Source organism: Bos taurus, chromosome 14 (assembly GCF_002263795.3).
Source record: "Bos taurus isolate L1 Dominette 01449 registration number 42190680 breed Hereford chromosome 14, ARS-UCD2.0, whole genome shotgun sequence".
Taxonomy (NCBI): Eukaryota; Metazoa; Chordata; class Mammalia; order Artiodactyla; family Bovidae; genus Bos; species Bos taurus.
The window spans coordinates 4,226,856-4,246,611 of NC_037341.1; the positions used below are offsets into that span (position 1 = coordinate 4,226,856).

Below are 19,756 nucleotides of genomic sequence, written 5' to 3' on the forward strand. Positions count from 1 at the left end.
GCAGACTGGGTGAGTCTGTCTTCTTAGGAACGGTATCCCAGGATAAGCAGGGCTCTGTGTGTGAGTCGCTCGGTCGTGTCCAACTCTTTGCGACCCCATGGGCTGTAGCCCATCAGGCTCCTCTATCCATGGGATTCTCCAGGCAGGGATACTGGAGTGGGTTGCCATGCCCTCCTCCAGGGGATCTTCCCGACCCAGGGATCAAACCTGCGTCTCTTACATCTTCTGGATTGGCAGGTGGAATCTTTACTGCTGTTTCCATTTCTTCATCTAGGGGGAAGTGGGCCCACCAGGGCCCCCTGGATTACCTGGCACTGTAAGTCACTCTGCTTCTAATCCTTTCTCCTCCTGCACACCAACCACATAGTTGTAAACATCTTTTTAAGGGAGTCTGCCCATAGCCAGACCCATCCCTGGGTCTCGTGATCCAGAAAGTGCATGAGCTTCTGTAAGAACCACCTTGTGCTTATTGATTTAGTTTATTCGGCCGCACGGTTATCGCTGGTCAGAACACTGGCTAGACACTTGGCGCCCATGCCCACCTGCTGCCTGTGGGCATGAGGTCAGAGGCAGGAAGCAGCTTGTCCAGGGTGAGACTGCAACGTGGGTATACACCCGTGACTCACACCTCCACCCTCTGCAGGTCCCAGGGTGGGCATTATGAGTTGGGGTTCAGGCGTGAGTAAAGAGCAGGGGCTTTGAAGCCAGAAGAAAAGAGTGGGTTTGAATCCCAGCTGTGCTGCTCACCAGCATTGTGATCTTAAACATGTTATTTAGTGTGAAGAAGACTCCATCTTCTCATCTGTTAAGAAAAAAAAAAAAAAATACGGAGCTGTGTCTTGTACATTTGTAGTGAAAATTGACTGAAACATGTAAGGTACATTGTGTAGTTTCGGATATATAATAAATACTAAATTAAAAAAACAAAGGCTATATAAATATGTGAGCATGGTTTGCATGTTTTTTTTTTTTTTTCACTTGAATGTTTCTTTCCAGCCTTGGTATTCTATGCTTTAATCAATTTCGGGGTGGGGGGTGGTGCAGAAAGGGAGATGAACATGGCTCTGGGAACTGGCCTTGTCTGGGCACGTAGGGATTGGTCAGTTAGTAGCTGAGGCAGGGGATGGCCTCATATGGAGGGTAAGGACTTTAAAAGGAATGTGCGATTCTATTGAAAATCATCCTTAAAGGAGCCCCTGAAGCTGCATTCACCGGTAGGTCTGTCCGAGGCAGGTTGCTGATGTCCACTTACGTCTGTCTTGTTTCTGTGGTCTCCTTTGCAGACTTCCCTGTTCACACCACACCCGAGAATGCCCGTAAGTAGTGGCGGTGCCTTGTGGCTGCCCGGTGCCCCCTGGCGGGGCTTGCGATGCCCCTGGGTGCTCTGGGGGGCAGGGGGCTGGGCTGCGTCCTGACCCTCGGCCCTGACCTGCCAACTGTTGTCAGGCCTCTGGGTTCCCGACCTTGTCCTGGCAGCCGGCAGGGAGCGGGCTGGGTGAGGGACCAACCAGCTCCAGGGGCAGATGGGACCTCCCGGGTCAGGGGCCGGGACGGGGCCTCCCAGTAGCCGAGGGTAAAGGCCACCCCTCTCTTTGGGTAAAGTGACCCCCTCACTGCACAGGGTGGCCGGTTGTTCCAAGCAGGACAGAGCCCTGTGTGCGGCAGAAGGTGAAAGGGCAGAGGGGGCCGGCCTGGGGGTCTTGGGGGCCAAGTCTTAGAGGGCCATTCAGGGGCCAGTGGGGACCGAACCTGCTTGGGGAGGTGGCTGGTGGGAGAGCACGTGGCTCTTTCTGAAGACGGAAGCGCATGATGGAAAAGGACACTCAACGTGGCCACAGTCTCCAGGAGCCTTTCCCTCCTCTTTCTCGAGGGGCTTCTGTGAAAACGAGCGTGTTCAGGGTCTCTGACATCACCAAGCTCGCCTCCTTTGTTGGTTCGCTCTTGGGGACATGGTTCTCCTGTGGTTAGGACTTGACCTGCTGCACCACGTGTGTTGGCCAAGAGGCTTAGGAGAGGACCCTTCTCCACATCGCTGCTATTAAGTAACTACAACTTGAGAAGCTAAAGAGATCCTGGATGTGATGGAAAAGAACAGAGCAGAGAGAGAGAGAGAGACTGAGTGCCAAAATCGTCACGGAAAGAGAGGGAGGACTTTGAGCTGCTTTGGAGGAGGAACGGGCAGGAAGGGAGGGCAAGGGGGCCGTCCCTAGGTGGTGGGGGGAGGCAGGGGACTGCAGGAGTGTCCAAGGATGCTGAGGGGAGAGCAGGCAGGGCTCCGGCTGCGTCTTCTCTCTCGAAGGAAGGGCTCAGAGGGACAAAGCAGGAGAGCCTTGAATGTGGTGGGCACAGGGCAGACATCGCTCTGACTGGCCCTGTGCCCAGCTCACAGATGATGGCCCGAGGTTCGAGGAGCAAAGCACCTTGCACAGGGCCTTCCTGGAGTCAGGAATCGGGATGTAGCTATCGGCCGTAAGGCCCTGGCTGAACCGCTGTCCCCGCCGGTGCCGAGGTTTGAGGCTCTGTCACACTGGCCCACCACCTTCCTCTTCCAGAACCATATCCCCCTACACGATGCCTCAGCCCTTCATCCTCTGGGACTCCTCCCTTTTGCCCACCCTGAATCCCTAAAGCTTGCGGCAAACCTACACATCCCGCCTCTCTGTAAAGGAACCGCTCCATCCGTAAAAGATGATGTCCAAGGTGTTCTCACGGGAAGGGACTGAGAGGGGCCAGAGGTCTGCCCAGCCTCCCCTTTGAATCCTGGTGAGGGGGACACCTTCCTGCAGGGTCTGAGCTCTGCAGAAACCAGGAGGCCACTTACAGGTGCAAAGCAAGGAAATTGTGTCCACGGGAAAAAGGATTCATTGGGGGTTACTGCATGAATTCCTCTGGGGCTGCCTCGTTGCCGTGGTAACCGTGTTTGTATTGGTGGTTTTGGAAGCCATTGTTCTGACTTCTCCCTGCTCACCTCAGTGGTCTGCCTTTGAGTCCCTGTACACAGCGAGGGCTGGAGATTTGGAGGGGCAACCAGATCCCTTGGACAGAGGAGCCTGGCGGGCTATAGTCCACAGGGTCACAAAGAGTCGGACACGACTGAAATGACTTAGCATGCATGTATGCACAAAGTTTGCAGCATAATTAAGGTGACTAGAAAGGGGAGGAAGGCTGGAAGGAGAGCCCGAACTCTTGTTGCAGGAACAAGAAGCCTCCTGGGGATGTCGGGGATCCCATCTGGGGAAGCCACGAGGCAGCATGGTGATGACAGTGGGGAGCAGAGCAGGGACTGTTAGCTGGTGTGCAGATTCGATGTCAGGAGCAGGAACCCGTTCCTTGTCTGGAGGATGGAGTGACAGGCTGTCTCAGGCTGGGAGACAGTACAGCTGAGAGCTTACGGGGGCTTTGTAACTGGTTCAGAAGCCGCTCCCTGGAAGAGCAGCCTGACCCACCCCCTGCGCCTGCAGAGGGTTCTGGGAGGCCTGGCCAGTGCCTGCAGTTGTTGAGCCCAGAGCGGGCATCTCCCTGGGCTGGCATCACCAGCGGGGAGCGGTGGAGGACAAGGAGGCTCCCGCGTTCAGCATTCAGCAGCTGTTGATGGGCGCTTGCTGAGCACCCCCATGGTGAAGTCTGCTCCTGGATCTCAGGCCCTGGGGAGAAACGCCTGGAGCATCTTGTCTGAGAGCGTCAGGGTCCCTCTCCTGACCCGACCCCCATAGTCCCTTCCCCCGCTGGCAGAAAGCACGCAGCGGTCCTTCCCTCTGTGTCCCCCAATTCCATCCCGTCAGCCCTTCCATCTTTATGGGTCGTGTCTCCAGTGACTTGAGGACCAGACAAAGCGCTTTTGCAAATTCCTGCCTTGGGAAATTTTCTAGGGGGAAAGCAAGCTAGAGATAAGGATATTGTCTGACAAATGGAGCCAGAGTGTGTTCTTCTGAGCTGGTGGGAGATGGAGATTCTGGAAGGAGGAAGGAGCTTGCCTCTGTTGAAAGCCTCGTTGTCGGGGTGTCCTCACTGAACCCCGGCCCTCTGCGGTGGAGCGTGCACATTCCATCAACAGCTGGTGTAGGGGGAGCGGGGCCCCAGCCCAGGCGGTGGGGATGCTAACTCAGGGATCAGGGATGGGCTTGGGCAGTGGGGGGCAGGCAGGAACCTCGGGGGCAAGGTCGTGGGTGGAGAAAGCAGTGTGGAAACTGCACAGGGTGGTGCCGGCTTCTGCTCGCTTCTCCAGCGCAAGGTGCCTACACAGGCCTGGAAGGTCTGTGCGGCCAACCCGAGGGTGAGCCAGGCGCAGCTGCCTTACTCTGCTTCTCTGCCAACAGGGAGAACCAGGGCCCAGGGGAGAGAAGGGCGATCCTGGCGTGCCTGGGGAGCCGGTGAGTGCTCTCTGCTCTGCACTCCACACCCCTCCTGCACCCCTCCCGCACCCCTCCCCTCATCTCTGCCCGCACCCCTGCCCCTTACCCCTCCCTTCACCCTGAACCCCACCCCGCACCCTGCCCCACACCCCGCCCCTCACCCCTCCCTGCACCCCTGCCCCTCATTCCTGCCCCACACCTTGCCCTGCACCCCTCCCCGCACCCCTGCCTGCACCTCTGCCCCTTAACCCTCCCTTCACCCCTGCCTCTCACCCCTCCCTGCACCCCTCCCCACACCCCTTCCTCTCACCCCGCCCCACACCCCTGCCTCTCACCCCGCCCCTCACCCCTTCCCCTCACCCCGCCCCTCACCCCTGCCTCTCACCCCGCCCCTCACCCTTCCCCTCACCCCCGTCCACACCCCTACCCCTCATTCCTGCCCCACACCCTGCCCCCGCACCCCTCACCCTGTGTGTCTGCTTTCCTGAGATCTGACACCTAAGGGCCTGTCTGAACTGCACACAGGAGCCCTGCTGAGCTGAATGTAGCTCCTTCCTCCTCCCTCCTCTTTGTGGATCTCAATCCCTTCCCGTTGCCCATGTTCATGCCTCCCCAGAGCAAGGGTGTGACCTCGTCTGCTGATGGGTTGTTTCATTGCAGGGGTCGCCAGGTCATCCTGGAGAACTGGGGCCTCGGGGACCCACTGGACCACCGGTAAGAGAGCCCTCTGTCCGCCGTTGGCTCCCAGAGCAGAAATTCCTGCTAGCTCTTCCCGCCCCTCGCCGGCCCCTCCACCCTGTCATTCTAGGAGTGTCCACCAGGGGGCGCCGCAACAGGCGCTGCTAGGACTGAGTCCAGGGCCTGGGGAGAGAGGTTCTCCCAGAAAACCCCAAAATGCAACCTCTGGAGCCCAGGAGGTCATTTCTCTGTCACTGAAGTGTGGGTTTAGGAGAGCTGGTAACCTGCTGCACCCTCCCTCCCCGACAGCTCTTAAAATCCAGGGGGTCCTGACTCTCGGAGGCTTTTCAAGTGCAGGAAATCTCCAATGCCAATTTAAAGGACTCCTAGAGAGTGTTGGCATTTTGATTGTATTTTGATTGGCTTCTTAACTGGCTCTGTGCTGGGCAGTGTTTCGTGTGCTCTGAGTGGCCTGTCCAAGCTCAGATCCCAGGGGCCCCCGGCTGCCTGTTTGCACCTGGGCAGGCCCATCCCTCTGCGCCTCGTATACGTCAAGATGAAGGGTAGGGGCTGCTGCCTGTGTCCTGGGGGTGGTGAAGACTGAAGAAGTTTAGGGGGCCTGGAGCTGTGATCTCTGCACCTATAAACCTGCTCCCTGTCCTTTCAGTTTGGTCGTGGTGGTTTAGTCGCTCCGTCATGTCCGACTCTGTGACCCCATGGATTATAGCCCACCAGGCCCCTCTGTCCATGGGATTCTCCAGGCAAGAATACTGGAGTGTGTTGCCATTTCCTTCTCCAGGGGGTCCCGACCCAGGGATCAAACCTGCATCTCCTGCATTGGCAGGCGGAATCTTTATCTCTGAGTCGCTAGGGAATCCTGTCCTTTGCGTTTGGGTTGCCTGATTCTGATGACAAAGTGCCCCCACGTCGCTGCGTAGGACCGAGAACGGCATTGCAGGAGGTGTCTCACTTCTTTCTGTTTCCCTTGCAGGGCGCCAAGGGACAAGAAGGCGCCCAGGGAGCGCCTGGAGCATCCGGGAGCCCCGTGAGTTCTTCCTGGCCACTGCCTCCCGGGCCCATGGGAGGGGGCTGGGCTGACCCCTGCCCCCGGGCGCCCAGCTCCCCGCTGAGTGTGCGGACAGGGCTGGGAAGGTGCTGTCCACACTGGAGGGCTGGCCGGGCCCAGGGCTGGCTCCTGTCCACCCGCCTCACCAGATCCTCTTGCTCGTCTCCAAAGCTTGTTCGCACCCTTACAATCAACTTACATTGTACCAGAGCACGTGTCTCCGTAGTGCACATCTGCAGATTTTCTTCCATTTTCAGGGTTTCCATTCCCCCATGCTCGGAAGCTAGAGGCCACGCCCCACCTGAGACGTGTGCTTGACAGCACCTGACCTTCTCTGCCCTCCCCTCAATACCCACTCCTTCTCCCTGCCGCCTCCATGCCGTGGCCTTAGGATTGTCCCAGAGTCCTCCTGGCCTCCTGTCACCCCTCTCTGTGCTGGAATCCACCTCCTTTGAGGCTTGGACCCTCCCGGACAGGAGGGTCATCCTTCCTGTGGAGGGAATGTCATCTAGAAGCATTTTTAGCAAATCAGGGAGAGTTGAATAGGAGGCAAGTTTGGAGAAAGACTGGGGGAGCCGCTTGTGATCAATTGCTTGGCTTTCTGACCGTCTTCTGCCTCTCTATAGGGAGTTCCTGGACTTGTAGGGCCCCCTGGCCCCAGCGGCCCCCCAGGGAGCGTGGTGAGTAACTGGGGTGGGTGGGGAGGGCAGGGACACCGGCGCTGGTTGTGGATCCATGGTGTCCATCCCCCTAGTGAACTCATGTATCCTCCACGACAGAACTCAGGGTGTAGGCATCCCTGCTCCCATTTCACAGATGGGGAAATTGAGGCCCAGCAAAGATACCTACAAAGCTACAACCTGAGGCTCTCGGTAACTCAGGAGACCTCAGTGTGGTGAAGGAAACTGTTGGGGGCAGAAAGCTGTAGTAGTGCTGATGCAGGATCAGCGTCACAACTGGCCTTGGCAGAAGCAGGATGAACCTGCAGGAATGTGAGACGCCCTGACTGTCGGGTTGCCGGGTCCTAGCCGCAGCTCACTGGCTGCCAGGCCTCTGTGGGGGCCTCCTGAGGCCTCAGCTTTCTCTTTAGCCTGGAGCGTGTGGGCTGTGTAGGCTCACCTTCGTGCCCCGCTGCGCTTGGCCTGCGGAGGCGGCCACCCCATGGGGCCCTGGGGTCTGCTTGTGACCCGCGTTAAGAGCCACCCTGGACATTGATTTCTATTTCAATTGTGGAACACAACACCCAGTGGCATCCGGTGGAGGGCATCGGTGAACTGTGCTCCTCAGACAGGTTGAGTCCAGTCCTGTTCTGTCACCAGCTTTTCTGTTACTAATCGCAGCGGCTTAGAGGACAGATGTGGGTGTAGGTGTGTGCCAGGCACTGTTGTAAGTCCTTCACACTCCCTGACTCCTCACGACCCTGGGAGGTGACTGTCAGAAGTGGCCCCGTTTCACTCAGGAGGAGACTGAGGCACAGGGAGGCTGCGTCACGTGGTCAGTGGTTGCTGTGGAGACCACGAGACCCTGGCCAGTGTCACGTGACCCTCCCCCCGCAGTGTCAGCACACTTTTCCCGGAGCCAGCCCTGCATCCCTTGGCCCGAGGGTTTTCTCTGGCCTTAAGAGACCTTATGGTCCAGCCACATGGCATGTGGCCAGTAGCAGCAGCAGAAGCAGCCCTGGCCGACAGGTGTGTAAACGGCCCACCTCCTTCACCCCTGGGGGAGCTGCTCCAGGCGCACGTCTGCCGTTGGACCACGGAGCCCCCAGCAGGACCGGCTGCAGCCACGCGAACGTGTCCCTACCCGCCCGTCCTCTTCCTGACGTCCCTGCTGGTGCGTCCACGGGATGCCTGCCCTGAGCCTTGCCTCGAAAAGTCAGCCTCTGGGGGACGCTCACGACACGGGCAGGTTGCCGACGCCAAGGCTGTGCTCTTGGGTCACCCTCTCCTCCCTGAGGTCCCCTCCGTGCCACACCCTGCCTGCCCTCTGAGAGCCACAGCCCACAGTGGGCAGGCCGCCGGGAAGCAGGGCCGCGTGGTTAGAGCTCCGATATGCGAGGATGTGCGAGGATGCGTGACGGTCCCCGGGGGACAGGGAGGTGGTGGGAGGGCAGCGGAGGAGGAATAAGTCAGAGGTGGAGAACGAGTCAGGAGCCTCTTACCGGAGGGGGCCCAACGCTCTTCTCTGAGTGCCCTGGGCCCTCTTTAACTTGACCTTGTCAATCACCTTTCTGTCTCTAGGGTCCCCCGGGCTCCAGAGGCCCCCCTGGGAAAGATGGGGAGCGTGGTGAGAAGGTAAGACGCAGGGTGGTCTCCACCCTCCGCGGCGGTTCTCAGCTTTTAAGAGGCAGGAAAAGAGCCCGCTCTGCTCAGACCCACTTCAGGACCCGGTGGCCGAGGGCTCCTCTGCAGTCGGCTCCTCTAATCCTCGCCACAGACGCAGGGTCAGATGAGGCCCTGCCCAACAGAGGTGTAGACTGAAGTTCTGTGTCCTGCCTCCCATAGCTGCTGAGCCGGAGAGCTGGTCTGTCTGCCTCCCAAACCCCCCTTTCTCTCAATTCAGTGCTCCAGCATAGCCACCCCATACTATCCCATGCGCAATTAAACCTTCCCAGGCTATGAGAAAAGCTTTATTCATTAGGAAGAAGAGAGACATGGTGTCCTCCCCCAAAACAGCAATACCCCGAGGGCAGAGGGGCAGGCTCCCCGGCACGTCCTGACCTCACATTCTAGCATGTGTCTCCCATGTTTACTCCGACTTCTGGCATCTTGTGGGTGGAGATGGGGATTCTGAACACCCACAGGACTGCACCCCTTCTCAGTGCAGACCGTCTGCCGTGAGCATCAGCAGTGTCAGGGCTGAGGAGCCCGGGTCTCAGGCTCGCACTGAGCCCACACGGACCGCAGGGCCACACGGGTGGCGAGGAGGAGCTGAGGCCCTGATGTGCGGCAGAGAGCAGGCGGTGAGGGGGGAGGGGCTTGCTGTCCCGAGCCCCCAGCGGAGGCTTCTCATCCAGAGACAGAAATCCCAGTGCCCCCCCTCACCCCACCCCAACTCCTGATGCGTCCTCCGCAGCCAACCCTTACCCAGCTCTCCTGTCTCTGAACTTACCAATGCAAATTCCTTCAGGTCCACTTCACCTGGGACCTTTGGAAGGTGTGACCATTTTATCTTTTCTATTTTGGCAAAACGTTGTAATAGGAGTAAATACAAACTTTTACGTTTTGATGGGAAGGCTGTTTGTAAATGCATCCCTTGGAGAAGGAGTGATCTGTTATGAAGAAAAATAATTGACCAGCCTGTGGAAAATCTCCTTAAGCGAGGGAGAAAAAAAAAAAAAGAAAAGAAACCTGGGCCATCTGTTTGCTTTGATTATTACCATGTGTAAAGGATGGGCCTCTATTCTGGGACACACGGGCACTGACAAATTAGAAGGGGCTTAGAAGAGGGTTGGTTAGAAGGGAATGTTGAGGACTAGTTGAGCAAACGTGAGAACGTCTGGGGCTTCCCAGGTAGGAGACTCGATTTTGATCCCTGGTTCAGGAGGATGCCCCAGAGGAGAGAATGGCAACCCACTCGCGTATTCTTGCCTGGAGAATCCCATGGACAGAGGAGCCTGGCGGGCTACAGTCCATGGGGTCACTAAGAGTCATGACTTAAAAAGACACAACTTAGGGCTTCCCTTGTGGCTCAGCTGGTAAAGAATCCGCCTGCAATGTGGGAGACCTGGGTTCGATCCCTGGCTTGGAAAGATCCCCTGGAGGAGGGCACAGCTACCCACTCCAGTATTCTGGCCTGGAGAATTCCATGGACTGTAGTGTACATGGTGTAGCAGAGTCGGACAGGACTGAGCGACTTTCTCTTTCATTAGTGAACTGAACTGAACTGAAACAGTAACAGCAGTTGGCTCATTCAGCCGCTAGAGGGAGCCAGACACCTCTGCTCTGATGAGCGGAAGAATGCATTTGCAAGGGGACTACCCCTCCGGTGCTGTACAAAGTGGTAAAAATCCCTCACAGCAGGATCTGCTCTTCTCTCTGACTGTCCAGTGGGTGGCCTGAGACTTGCAGAAGCTGATTCTGCCCTGTGCCTGGAGAGAGGTCCTCTCCATCCTTTGCTTTGCCCTCCGTGGGACACGGTACCTCCCCTCACTTCCGCATCCGGAATGCCTGGTGCAGGTGGCAGCTTAGGCCCAAGAAAGCCCTGCCCGGAGAGGGACTTCCTGTGGCCACGGGGTCTCCGCAGCAGTCCAGGCTGGAGCTGCACGGGGCACTGGCGTGTGGTCAGAAACGGGAGCAAACCCCGAGCCCAGCTCCCTCCCTCATCAGATCCTGGCTCCCTCTCTCTCTCCCCACTTTGGATCCCCACGTGGTGCTCGCATCACTGAAGGCCTGTCGTGTGAAGAGGAATTGGATGTTGTCTGCATAGCCCTGAGTTTGAAGTCAAACCTCTGGAAGATTTCAGAGAGGACTGTCTTGGCTGAATATAAAGACAGCATCTAATGGAGCTGCCCAGTAAGGAGATGAGCTGCCTGGGGAGGTGGTGAGCTCTGTGCTCTCGAAGGAGTCCAAGCAGGAATGGGAGGGCTGCCTGGAAGAAGCACACCTGATGGCTTCCTGCCGCGGGCGGAAGGTTGGACCAGAGAACTACAGTGTCCTCCCATGCCCATGTTCCACGCTGTATAGTTTGCTAAGGCTGCTGTAACGAGAGCATCACAGATTGGGTACCTTAAACCACAGAATCGCGCTGTGTCACCATTCTCACTGCGTTGGGAAGCCCTAAATCAAGATGTCAGATGTGCTGGTTCCTCCTGGGGGCTGTGAGGGAAGGATGTCTTCCAGGCCCCTCTCCCTGGATTATTGATGTCTGTCTTTTCTCCGTGTCTTCACATGGACTTCCCTCTACACAGGCCTGTGTCCAGATTTCCCTTTCTCGTGAGGACAGCAGTTCTTTCTGGGTTAGGCTCCATGCTACTCCAGTATCAGCACCTCTCAACTAATTACACCATATTTCTACATTGAAGTGCTGGAGTTGAGGGCTTTGGCATATGAATTTGGGGGTCTCATTACACAGCTTGTCCTCTGTGCCTTCAGAAGGGGTTGGCTTTCTGAAGCAGGGCATCACCAGGAAGCCCACCCATCCCTTTCAGGAGGTGGTGGCGGTTTAGTCACTAAGTCGTGTCTGACTCTTTTGCAACCCCATGTGCCTTGCCAGGCTCCTCTGCCCATGGAATTTTCCAAGCAAGGTTACTGGAGTGGGTTGCCATTTCCTACTCTAGGGGATCTTCTTGACCCAAGGATTGAACCCTCTGCCCCTGCATTGGCAGGTGGTTTTATGACCACCGAGCCGCCAGGGAAGCCCTCCCTTTAGATTGGTCGTCCATTGAAAACCTTACTTTCTGCATCTCGTTGATCCCGGACACTGTCACTTGTCTTTCCAGGGAGCAGCAGGAGAAGAAGGGAGCCCAGGGCCAGCCGGCCCCAGGGGCGATCCTGGTTCCCCCGGGCCCCCCGGGCCCCCTGGAAGAGGGAAAGATGGAGACCCGGTAAGTGTCGGGGGCTTCGGTGACTGTAACAGCCACGATGGAATTAGAAAAGGAAAAAAGGCTCCGCTGTCAAACTTTGCAAGAAAGCCGCTGGGCTGGGAAAGGGGTCTTGTATGGGGGCAGCAGCTGGCTCCCGCCCGCATCAGGCCAGCACGGCACAGGGTCCCGTGTGGACTGCTAGCTGTGGGTCAGGCTCCGAGGACGCAGACATGGGTTAGAGCCTGTGCTGTTGAGATGCTCACAAGACAGCCGAGCAGTCTGATGACCGTAGCTCGGCCATCCTGGAGAAGGGTTTCCCTGATCTGTGTAAGCCGGGGAAGCCTCACACAGGAAGTGGCATCTATGCAAAAAGTGAAAGTTGGAAGAAATTATTTTTTAGATGGACTAGCACAGAGTGGGTGTTGCAGACAGATGAGCTGTGTGTGTAAGTTCATGAGGGTGTTACGTGCATGGGGACTTAAACACATTTTAGTGTGTCCTGGACAGAAAGTGGTAAGTAAGAAAGAGACCAGAATTTGGGATCAGAAGAGCCCCTACAGCGAAAAAACCTGAAACCTGGCCTTGACCTTATTTGAGGGAATCTGAAAAATAAGGATCTTTCAGGGAGGGATAAGTTAGGAGGTTGGGATTAACATATACATACTACTATAATATAGGTAGTCAACTAGCACCTCCAAGCCCAGCAAACTCTGCTCCATACTCTGTAATAACCTATTTGGGAAAATCTGGAAAAGAGTGGGTGTATGTATGTGTAATCCTTCTGCCAGCACCAGAGGCACAAAAGGCAGCTTGATCCCTGGGTCGGGAAGATTCCCTGGAAAGGAAACGGCACCCCACTCCAGTACACTTGCCTGGAAAATGCCATGGACAGAGGAGCCTCGTGGGCTACAGTCCATGGGGTCACAAAGAGTGGGACACGACTGAGCACACAGCACACATGTGTATATGTAACTGAGTCGCTTTGTTGTACATCTCAAAAACAGCACAACACCTCAAGTATACTCCAATACAAAATAAAAATTAATAAAATGAAATTTCACTACCTAAAAACAGGAAAAAAAAAAAAAAGGATCTTAAGAAAGGAAACTAAGAGAGATCTGAGGGGTTTGCTCGAGGTCATGCAGAACTGGTAGGTGATAGGGTCAGAATTCACACCCAAGGCTCCTGTGTCTCAAAACCAGCTGCTTTTGCTTTATGCACAGCAGGTCGTGGAGAGAGCCCGGTCCTGTGTGTCCCCAGAGCACAGGGTAGATGGGTAGATGGTCACTCGTGGTTCCATGATCGTCTTTGTCCCATTTGTTTTCCCAGGGACTTCGTGGCCCACCTGGATTGCCAGGACCTCTGGGAACCAAGGTGAGTATTTATCTACCAAACTGTACATACCGTGGGTTGCACTTAGAAAGTGAACATGCCAGAGTTAATTGTGAGCATCTCTGGGCACCCCTGTTTACTTCCACGTTCATCGCTTGTCACCTAACAAAAGCCTCTGCAGCTCTGAACCATGAGATGGAAGTGGGTGCCACACAGTTGTTCCTTAATAAATACTTGCAGTTAAATTAGTCGCAAAAGATGCATGCAGCCAGTGAAGGAGTAGATGTAGTCTTGTACTGGGGTCTTCCCTGGTAGCTAAGTGGTGAAGAACCCACCTGTCAATGCGGGAGACCCAAGATCGATCCCTGGGTTGGGAAAAGCCCCTGGACAAAATGGCAACCCACTCCAGTATCCTTGCCTGGGAAATCTCGTGGACAGAGGAGCCTGGTGGGTTACAGTCCAAGGGATCACAAAAGAGTCGGACATGACTTAATGACTAAACAATGACAAGTCTTGTTGGTTTAACTGGGGACACAAAGGGTCCTCGGATTTCAGATGATTAACGTAATATAACTTTATTCTGCATTCACGTGAAGTGTAATGGGAGTTTTGGTGAGTGGAGAGTCCTGACCACACGGCCGTTCAGGGGCCCACGTTCCTGGTCCCGTGCACTCCCTCCTGTAAGACTTCAGTGTCTCCTATCGAGTCCTCCGTACGCCGGAGTAAATGATGGAAAAGATGGTAGAGGACCTTGTGGGAAGATTTTGTGGGCCAGGCCCGGAGGTGGTCACTCATTTCCACCAACCTCCTGACCCTGCAGGGGAGGGGGTTGGTTGTCATCTAGCCAGGCCTCCTAGAGGAAAGGCAGACACTTCAGTCAATAGCAGGCGTCTCTTGTTCAATTTACTTGTAACCATGACTCAGAAAAGACGACTTTGCCCATGAGGGAGTATTCATAAGCGAACTTTCCTGGGTGATGAGGACAGTTTTCCTGAAGTTATCCTTACACTGAATCAATGAGTTCATTGAGTCATTCATGCATCCATTAACGACATGCTTATTATCTCATTCATTGCGGATCTGCTGAGCCTCTGGTGCGTGTCAGATCTGGAGGTGGGCTGGGGGATGTCAGGGATGAGTGGCACGTTTCCCCAGCCCTCTATTGGCTCAGGAGCTGGGGGAGAAGCAGATGAACAGATGCTGGGATAGAGGGAGGCTTAGGCACAAGTGTTCAGAGGGGGCTCCCGGCCCAGCCTGGTTTGACTCTGGAAGGCTTCTTGGCAGAGATGATGTTTGTCCCGATTCTAAAATGTGTGTAGCAGCTGAAGGGGAAGACAAGGAAGGAGTTCTCTGCAGGGTCCTACCATGGGAGAAGACCAGAGGTGCACGAGATAGAATGTGTTCAGAGCAGAGCATGTGTTGTACAGGCCCCCACAGCCAGTGAACGACTGCTTGACCAGCTCAGATGCATAAACTTATGAACGTGGGTGACATAGTCAGTGAAGGACATTAGAATGTTTATTTTTTGCTTTAGTTTAACAAATATATTCAAAATTATATGAAGCATTAGTGTAGAGTTACCATATTTTTATCCATTTGCATATATTTATACAAACAGATTTTTTAAATTTCTTTTTATGTGCCTTTGGTGTCACCGGCTATCTTTCCTGGACCCACTTTCTGAGTCAGCCAGCACTTTCCTAAACCACATCCTTAGCACCCAGCCCAGTTACTGAAGATACAACACTTTGGGAATCCATTTATGCTGCTCTTACGGGAAGTTTTATCTGAAGGCCCAGATACTCATTCTTTTATTTCTCTCCTTTTATTTTTTGGCTGTGTTTTTGGGATCTTAGCCACAAAACCACAGAGTATATTGTTTTTATAGTATGTAAAATCTTGGTTTACAGTAATAACCAGGATATGGAATTTGAGCACTCAGGAGTAATTGCTGGGGGCTTCCCTTGTGGCTCAGTTGCTAAAGAATCTGCCTGCAATGCGGGAGACGTGGGTCCAAGCCCTGGGTTGGGAAGGTCCCCTGGAGAAGGGAAAGGCTACCCACTCCAGTATTCTGGCCTGGAAAATTCCAAAGACTGTATAGTCTGCAAAGAGTCGGACCCGACTGAGTGACTTTCACTTTCTAGGTTAAACCTGCTGCCTGATTTTTTCCACCCTTCAGGCAGGTGACCTCTGCAGTCGTACTGAGGTTGTACTGACGAAGATCAAGTGCGTTCCCTAATGGTGATTTTGTTTTTCACGATGAAAGTAAAAAGAAATGAGGGAGTTCTTTTGAGTGATCTGAGCAGATATTTGACAACTCCCTAGTTTCTGAAGAAGAAAAAAAAAAAATGGAAACAACTTTGCCTGAATTTGCAGGCCTGTAAAATAATTCCTTGTGCCCAGAGCAGTGGGCTTGTGTGAAGCAGGGCGGCAGGACCAGGGACTGGAGGACCCCTGATCCACAGCCAGCTCAGCCGTGTGTCTGAGGTCCCTGCGTGATGCCGTGAGCCCGGCTTCTGCCCGGCAGCACTTTGAGCTCTCAGTTCCCCCTAGAGGAGGGATTTCAGGATCTGGGAGAAATCAATTGCCTCTTAGAAGGCAGGGAGGCAAGGGCACTGGGAAGGGCACCAGAAACGAGAGATGCGGAAATGGGTAAAGACGTCCTTTCTCTGGGCTGCTTATTTATGAGGTTGATAAAAATCTACCTCCCAGGCAGAGTTTGGGGAAAAAATGATGTAATGCAAATAAAGTATTTGCCTGCCTAGCCTTATGTTTGCCGCATGTACGTGCCCAATAAATATTAGTGATCCTTATCATTAGATCACCCTGTGGAGTCTACTTTAGGGTTCAGCAAGAAGGTGAGGGGTCTAGAGAGACCTGACTCATCCCTGTCGGCCTGTTTTTGGAGAGAGAAGCCCCAGTGGAAGTGCTGGGAGGCGGCAGTGAGGCGTGGAGAAGAGAGGTGGGCGGAGACCTGGGGTGAGATGTGCAGAGGGCCTTGCCCTGGGGTACAGTTGACCAGCCAGTTTCAAATCCATGGGGCCCATGGTAAGCTGTGCTCTCTCCCTGTTTACATATGAGATGTGTAAACAGATGACCCTTTCAGCGTTAATACTGTATATGTTTGCAAGGTGGAATGTAGTTTAGAATAAAAGTTTCCCTAGTCAGCTGGCATTGGGAAGGTAAATTGGAATCAGAGAGATCTTTAGTTGTAGAATGAGGGGCTCGTGGGGGGACAAGGTGGGAGGAAGGGGAGAGACGCCCTTCCTCACAGCGTTTAGCTGTGGGCCTTGCCTGGGTGCTGTCCCTGGTGCTGAAAACCCCTGGGGACTTAAGAGTGCGCTACAAGGATTTTCCTTGGTGCTTTCTCAGCCCTTCATAGTGACTTACAGCCACAAAAAGACTCTTAAAGATGCCTTTCCTTCTCTTGGGTGGACTTGTTTCTAGCGAAATGAACAAGCTTTGCCTTCCGACGGAGCTGGGTTAGGATCCCAGCCCAGCTACCTGTAAGATAGATGCGTGCATGCCCTCGCTTTAGTCCTGACTGAGTCTTTGCGACCCTATGAGCTATAGCCCTGCAGGCTCCTCTGTCCATGGGATTCTCCAGGCATGAATACTGTAGTGGGTTGCCATGCCCTCTTCCAGGGTATCTTCCCATCCCAGGGAGCGAACTCACATCTCTTATGTCTCTTGCCTTGGCAGGTGGGTTCTTTACCACTGATGCCACATGGGAAGCCCAAGATCTATGACATAAGGGCAAGGGGCTTGTTGTTTCTGAGACTCTGTTCCTTTTCTGTATGAAGGAGTAAAACGTGGTTAACCCCCAGTGGGCTCCTGTGGATAAGTAATCTCACAGCACATAGTTTTTCAATAAATGACCTCCTCCTTCCATGACCTCACACATTTTCCTCCCTAAACACTGTTGGGCTGGCTCAGAGTGTCTTCCAAACAGATAACACAGTCACTATTCTAGATTAGAGCTCACATGCCCCCTTTCTTCTAATCAGGAACCTCCTTGCTTATTCTGACTGAGCTTTAAGGTCTTTGGCTCTTTTCTTGGAGCCATTTTCTCCGAGTTTCAGTCCATTAAGCTGTTGCTTCGGGGAAGTGTTGGTATCACAGAGGGCCATAAGCATACAAATGGAGCCAGGCCTGTGCTCCTGCAGCAGAGATTAGTTGTGACTCAGATTCTTGGCAGGGCTGCCAGAGGTCATTCATCATATTCCCTCCTGAGCAAAAAGTTGATTTTGGTCAACAGCAAAATTTAGTACCTGACAAAATGCGAGTGATGATAGATTCACTTATTCAGGCATTCAGGGATTGGCTGTTAAAGGGCTGTTCCAGGCCCAACAGTAGGCATTGTGGGTGCAGAACTGTGTAGATGCTGTGCCCAACATAGAGTCTGACTCCATTTAGGTACTTGACAAATATTTGTTGAACTAATGGATGAATGAATCAATGGAATATTTATTCTTTTAAGATACTTACATAAAAGTCAGAAGGTCAGAGACAATGGGAGGGTGGTGTCTTAAAGTTAACGAAGATACATTCAAATGTTTTTCGAAGGCTGAGAGGCGGGCAGGCAAAGGTGGGTTTATAGAAATGAAATGATTGGGCTGAGTTTTAATTGGTGGGTAAGTATTCAGAAATAATGGAAACCATGAGAGACTTTTATTTTGGGGGGGCTCCAAAATCACCACAGATGGTGACTGCAGACATGAAATTAAATGATGCTTGCTCCTTGGAAGAAAAGCTACGACCAAGCTAGGCAGCATATTAAAAAGCAGAGACATTACTTTGCCAACAAAAGTGCATCTAATCAAGGCTATGGTTTTTCCAGTAGTCATGTATAGATGTGAGAGCTGAGCACCTAAGAATTGATGCTTTTGAACTGTGGTGTTGTAGAAGACTCTTGAGAGTTCCTTGGACTGCAAGGAGATCCAACCAGTCCATCCTAAAGGAAGTCAGTCCTGAATATTCATCGGAAGGATTGATGTTGCAGCTGAAACTCACAAAGAGCTGACTCATTTGAAAAGACCCTGATGTTGGGAAAGATTGAAGGCAGGAGGAGAAGGGGACAATAGAGATGTTGGATGGCATCACCAACTCGATGGACATGAGTGAGTAAGCCCTGGGAGTTGGCGATGGACAGGGAAGCCTGGCGTGCTGCAGTCCATGGGGTCACAGAAAGTCAGACACGACTGAGCGACTGAACTGAAGTATTTGGAAGCTTAGAACCTGGATGAAAGAAGACCCGCATGTGAGGATCAGCTGGTTCGAGAAGCAGGAGTGTGAACAGCTACTTAGAAGAACACAAACTGCAACATGGGTGTGGTTTAGCTTGCAGCTGTTACGGTTTTGTGCTGTGCATAAAATATAGCCTTGGGAAGAAGAAAGGAGGCGAGCTAAAACAAAGTACAAGGGAGGTCCACTCCCTTGTTAATGTTCTTTTTTTTTTTTAAGTTTTTATTCATTTTTGGCTGTGCTGGGTCTTCATTGCTGCACTCGAGTTCTCTCTAGTTCCAGTGAGTAGGGACCACCCTCTAGTGGTGGAGTGCAGGCTTCTCACTGCAGTGGCTTCTCTTACTGCAGAGCACAGGCTCTCAGGGCACGGGCTCAGTAGCTGTGGTGCACTGGCTCAGTTGCCCTGAGGCATGTGGGGTCTGCCGGAACCAGGGATGGAACCCGTGTCCCCTACATTGGCGGGCAGATTCTTAACCACGGGCCACAAGGGAAGTCCCTATATTAACTTTTAAAGGAGAAACTGGGATGCAAAAGAATATGGATTTTTCTAATATGTATAGTGCTTAGTTTATTTTTTGTCTTCTAACTTGGCTAACTAACTTCTAACAAAGGTAGTGGAGGTGATGGAATTCCAGTTTAGTTATTTCAAATCCTGAAAGATGATGCTGTGAAAGTGCTGCACTCAGTATGTCAGCAAATTTGGAAAACTCAGCAGTGGCCACAGGACTGGAAAAGGTCAGTTTTCATTCCAGTCCCAAAGAAAGGCAATGAATGCCAAAGAATGCTCAAACTACCGCACAATTGCACTCATCTCACACGCTAGTAAAGTCATGCTCAAAATTCTCCAAGCCAGGCTTCAGCAATACATGAACTGTGAACTTCCAGGTGTTCAAGCTGGTTTTAGAAAAGGCAGGGGAACCAGAGATCAAATTGCCAATATCTGCTGGATCATCGAAAAAGCAAGAGAGTTCCAGAAGAATATATATTTCTGCTTTATTGACTATGCCAAAGCCTTTGACTGTGTGGATCACAATAAACTGTGGAAAATTCTGAAAGAGATGGGAATACCAGACCACTTGACCTGCCTCTTAAGAAACCTGTATGCAGGTCAGGAAGCAACAGTTAGGACATGGAACAACAGACTGATTCGAGATAGGAAAAAGGGTATGTCAAGGCTGTATATTTTCACCCTGCTTATTTAACTTGTATGCAGAGTACATCATGAGAAACACTGGGCTGGATGAAGCACAAGCTGGAATCAAGATTGCCAGGAGAAATATCAATAACCTCAGATATGCAGATGATACCACCCTTGTGGCACAAAATGAAGAAGAACTAAAAAGCCTCTTGATGAAAGTGAAAGAGGAGAGTGAAAAAGTTGGCTTAAAGCTCAACATTTAGAAAGCTAAGATCATGGCATCTGGTCCCATCACTTCATGGCAAATAGATGGGGAAACAGTGGAAACAGTGTCAGACTTTATTTTTCTGGGCTCCAAAATCACTGAAGATGGTGACTGCAGCCATGAAATTAAAAGACGCTTACTCCTTGGAAGGAAAGTT

General features: G+C 53.0%; 1 protein-coding gene across 3 annotated transcripts in view; it reads left to right on the forward strand.

Annotated features, from left to right (window-relative positions):
• The window catches only part of COL22A1 (collagen type XXII alpha 1 chain), a 224,150-nt gene that overhangs the window by 131,806 nt on the left and 72,588 nt on the right, over positions 1-19,756 (forward strand). For all 3 annotated transcript variants that reach the window (XM_002692600.6, XM_025002008.2, XM_059874411.1), the window contains 9 exons: positions 275-316; positions 1,284-1,316; positions 4,317-4,370; positions 5,013-5,066; positions 6,022-6,075; positions 6,723-6,776; positions 8,337-8,390; positions 11,537-11,641; positions 12,950-12,994. In XM_002692600.6, coding sequence (XP_002692646.3) covers positions 275-316; positions 1,284-1,316; positions 4,317-4,370; positions 5,013-5,066; positions 6,022-6,075; positions 6,723-6,776; positions 8,337-8,390; positions 11,537-11,641; positions 12,950-12,994 — 495 coding nt within the window. The remainder of the gene's footprint in view (positions 1-274; positions 317-1,283; positions 1,317-4,316; positions 4,371-5,012; positions 5,067-6,021; positions 6,076-6,722; positions 6,777-8,336; positions 8,391-11,536; positions 11,642-12,949; positions 12,995-19,756) is intronic.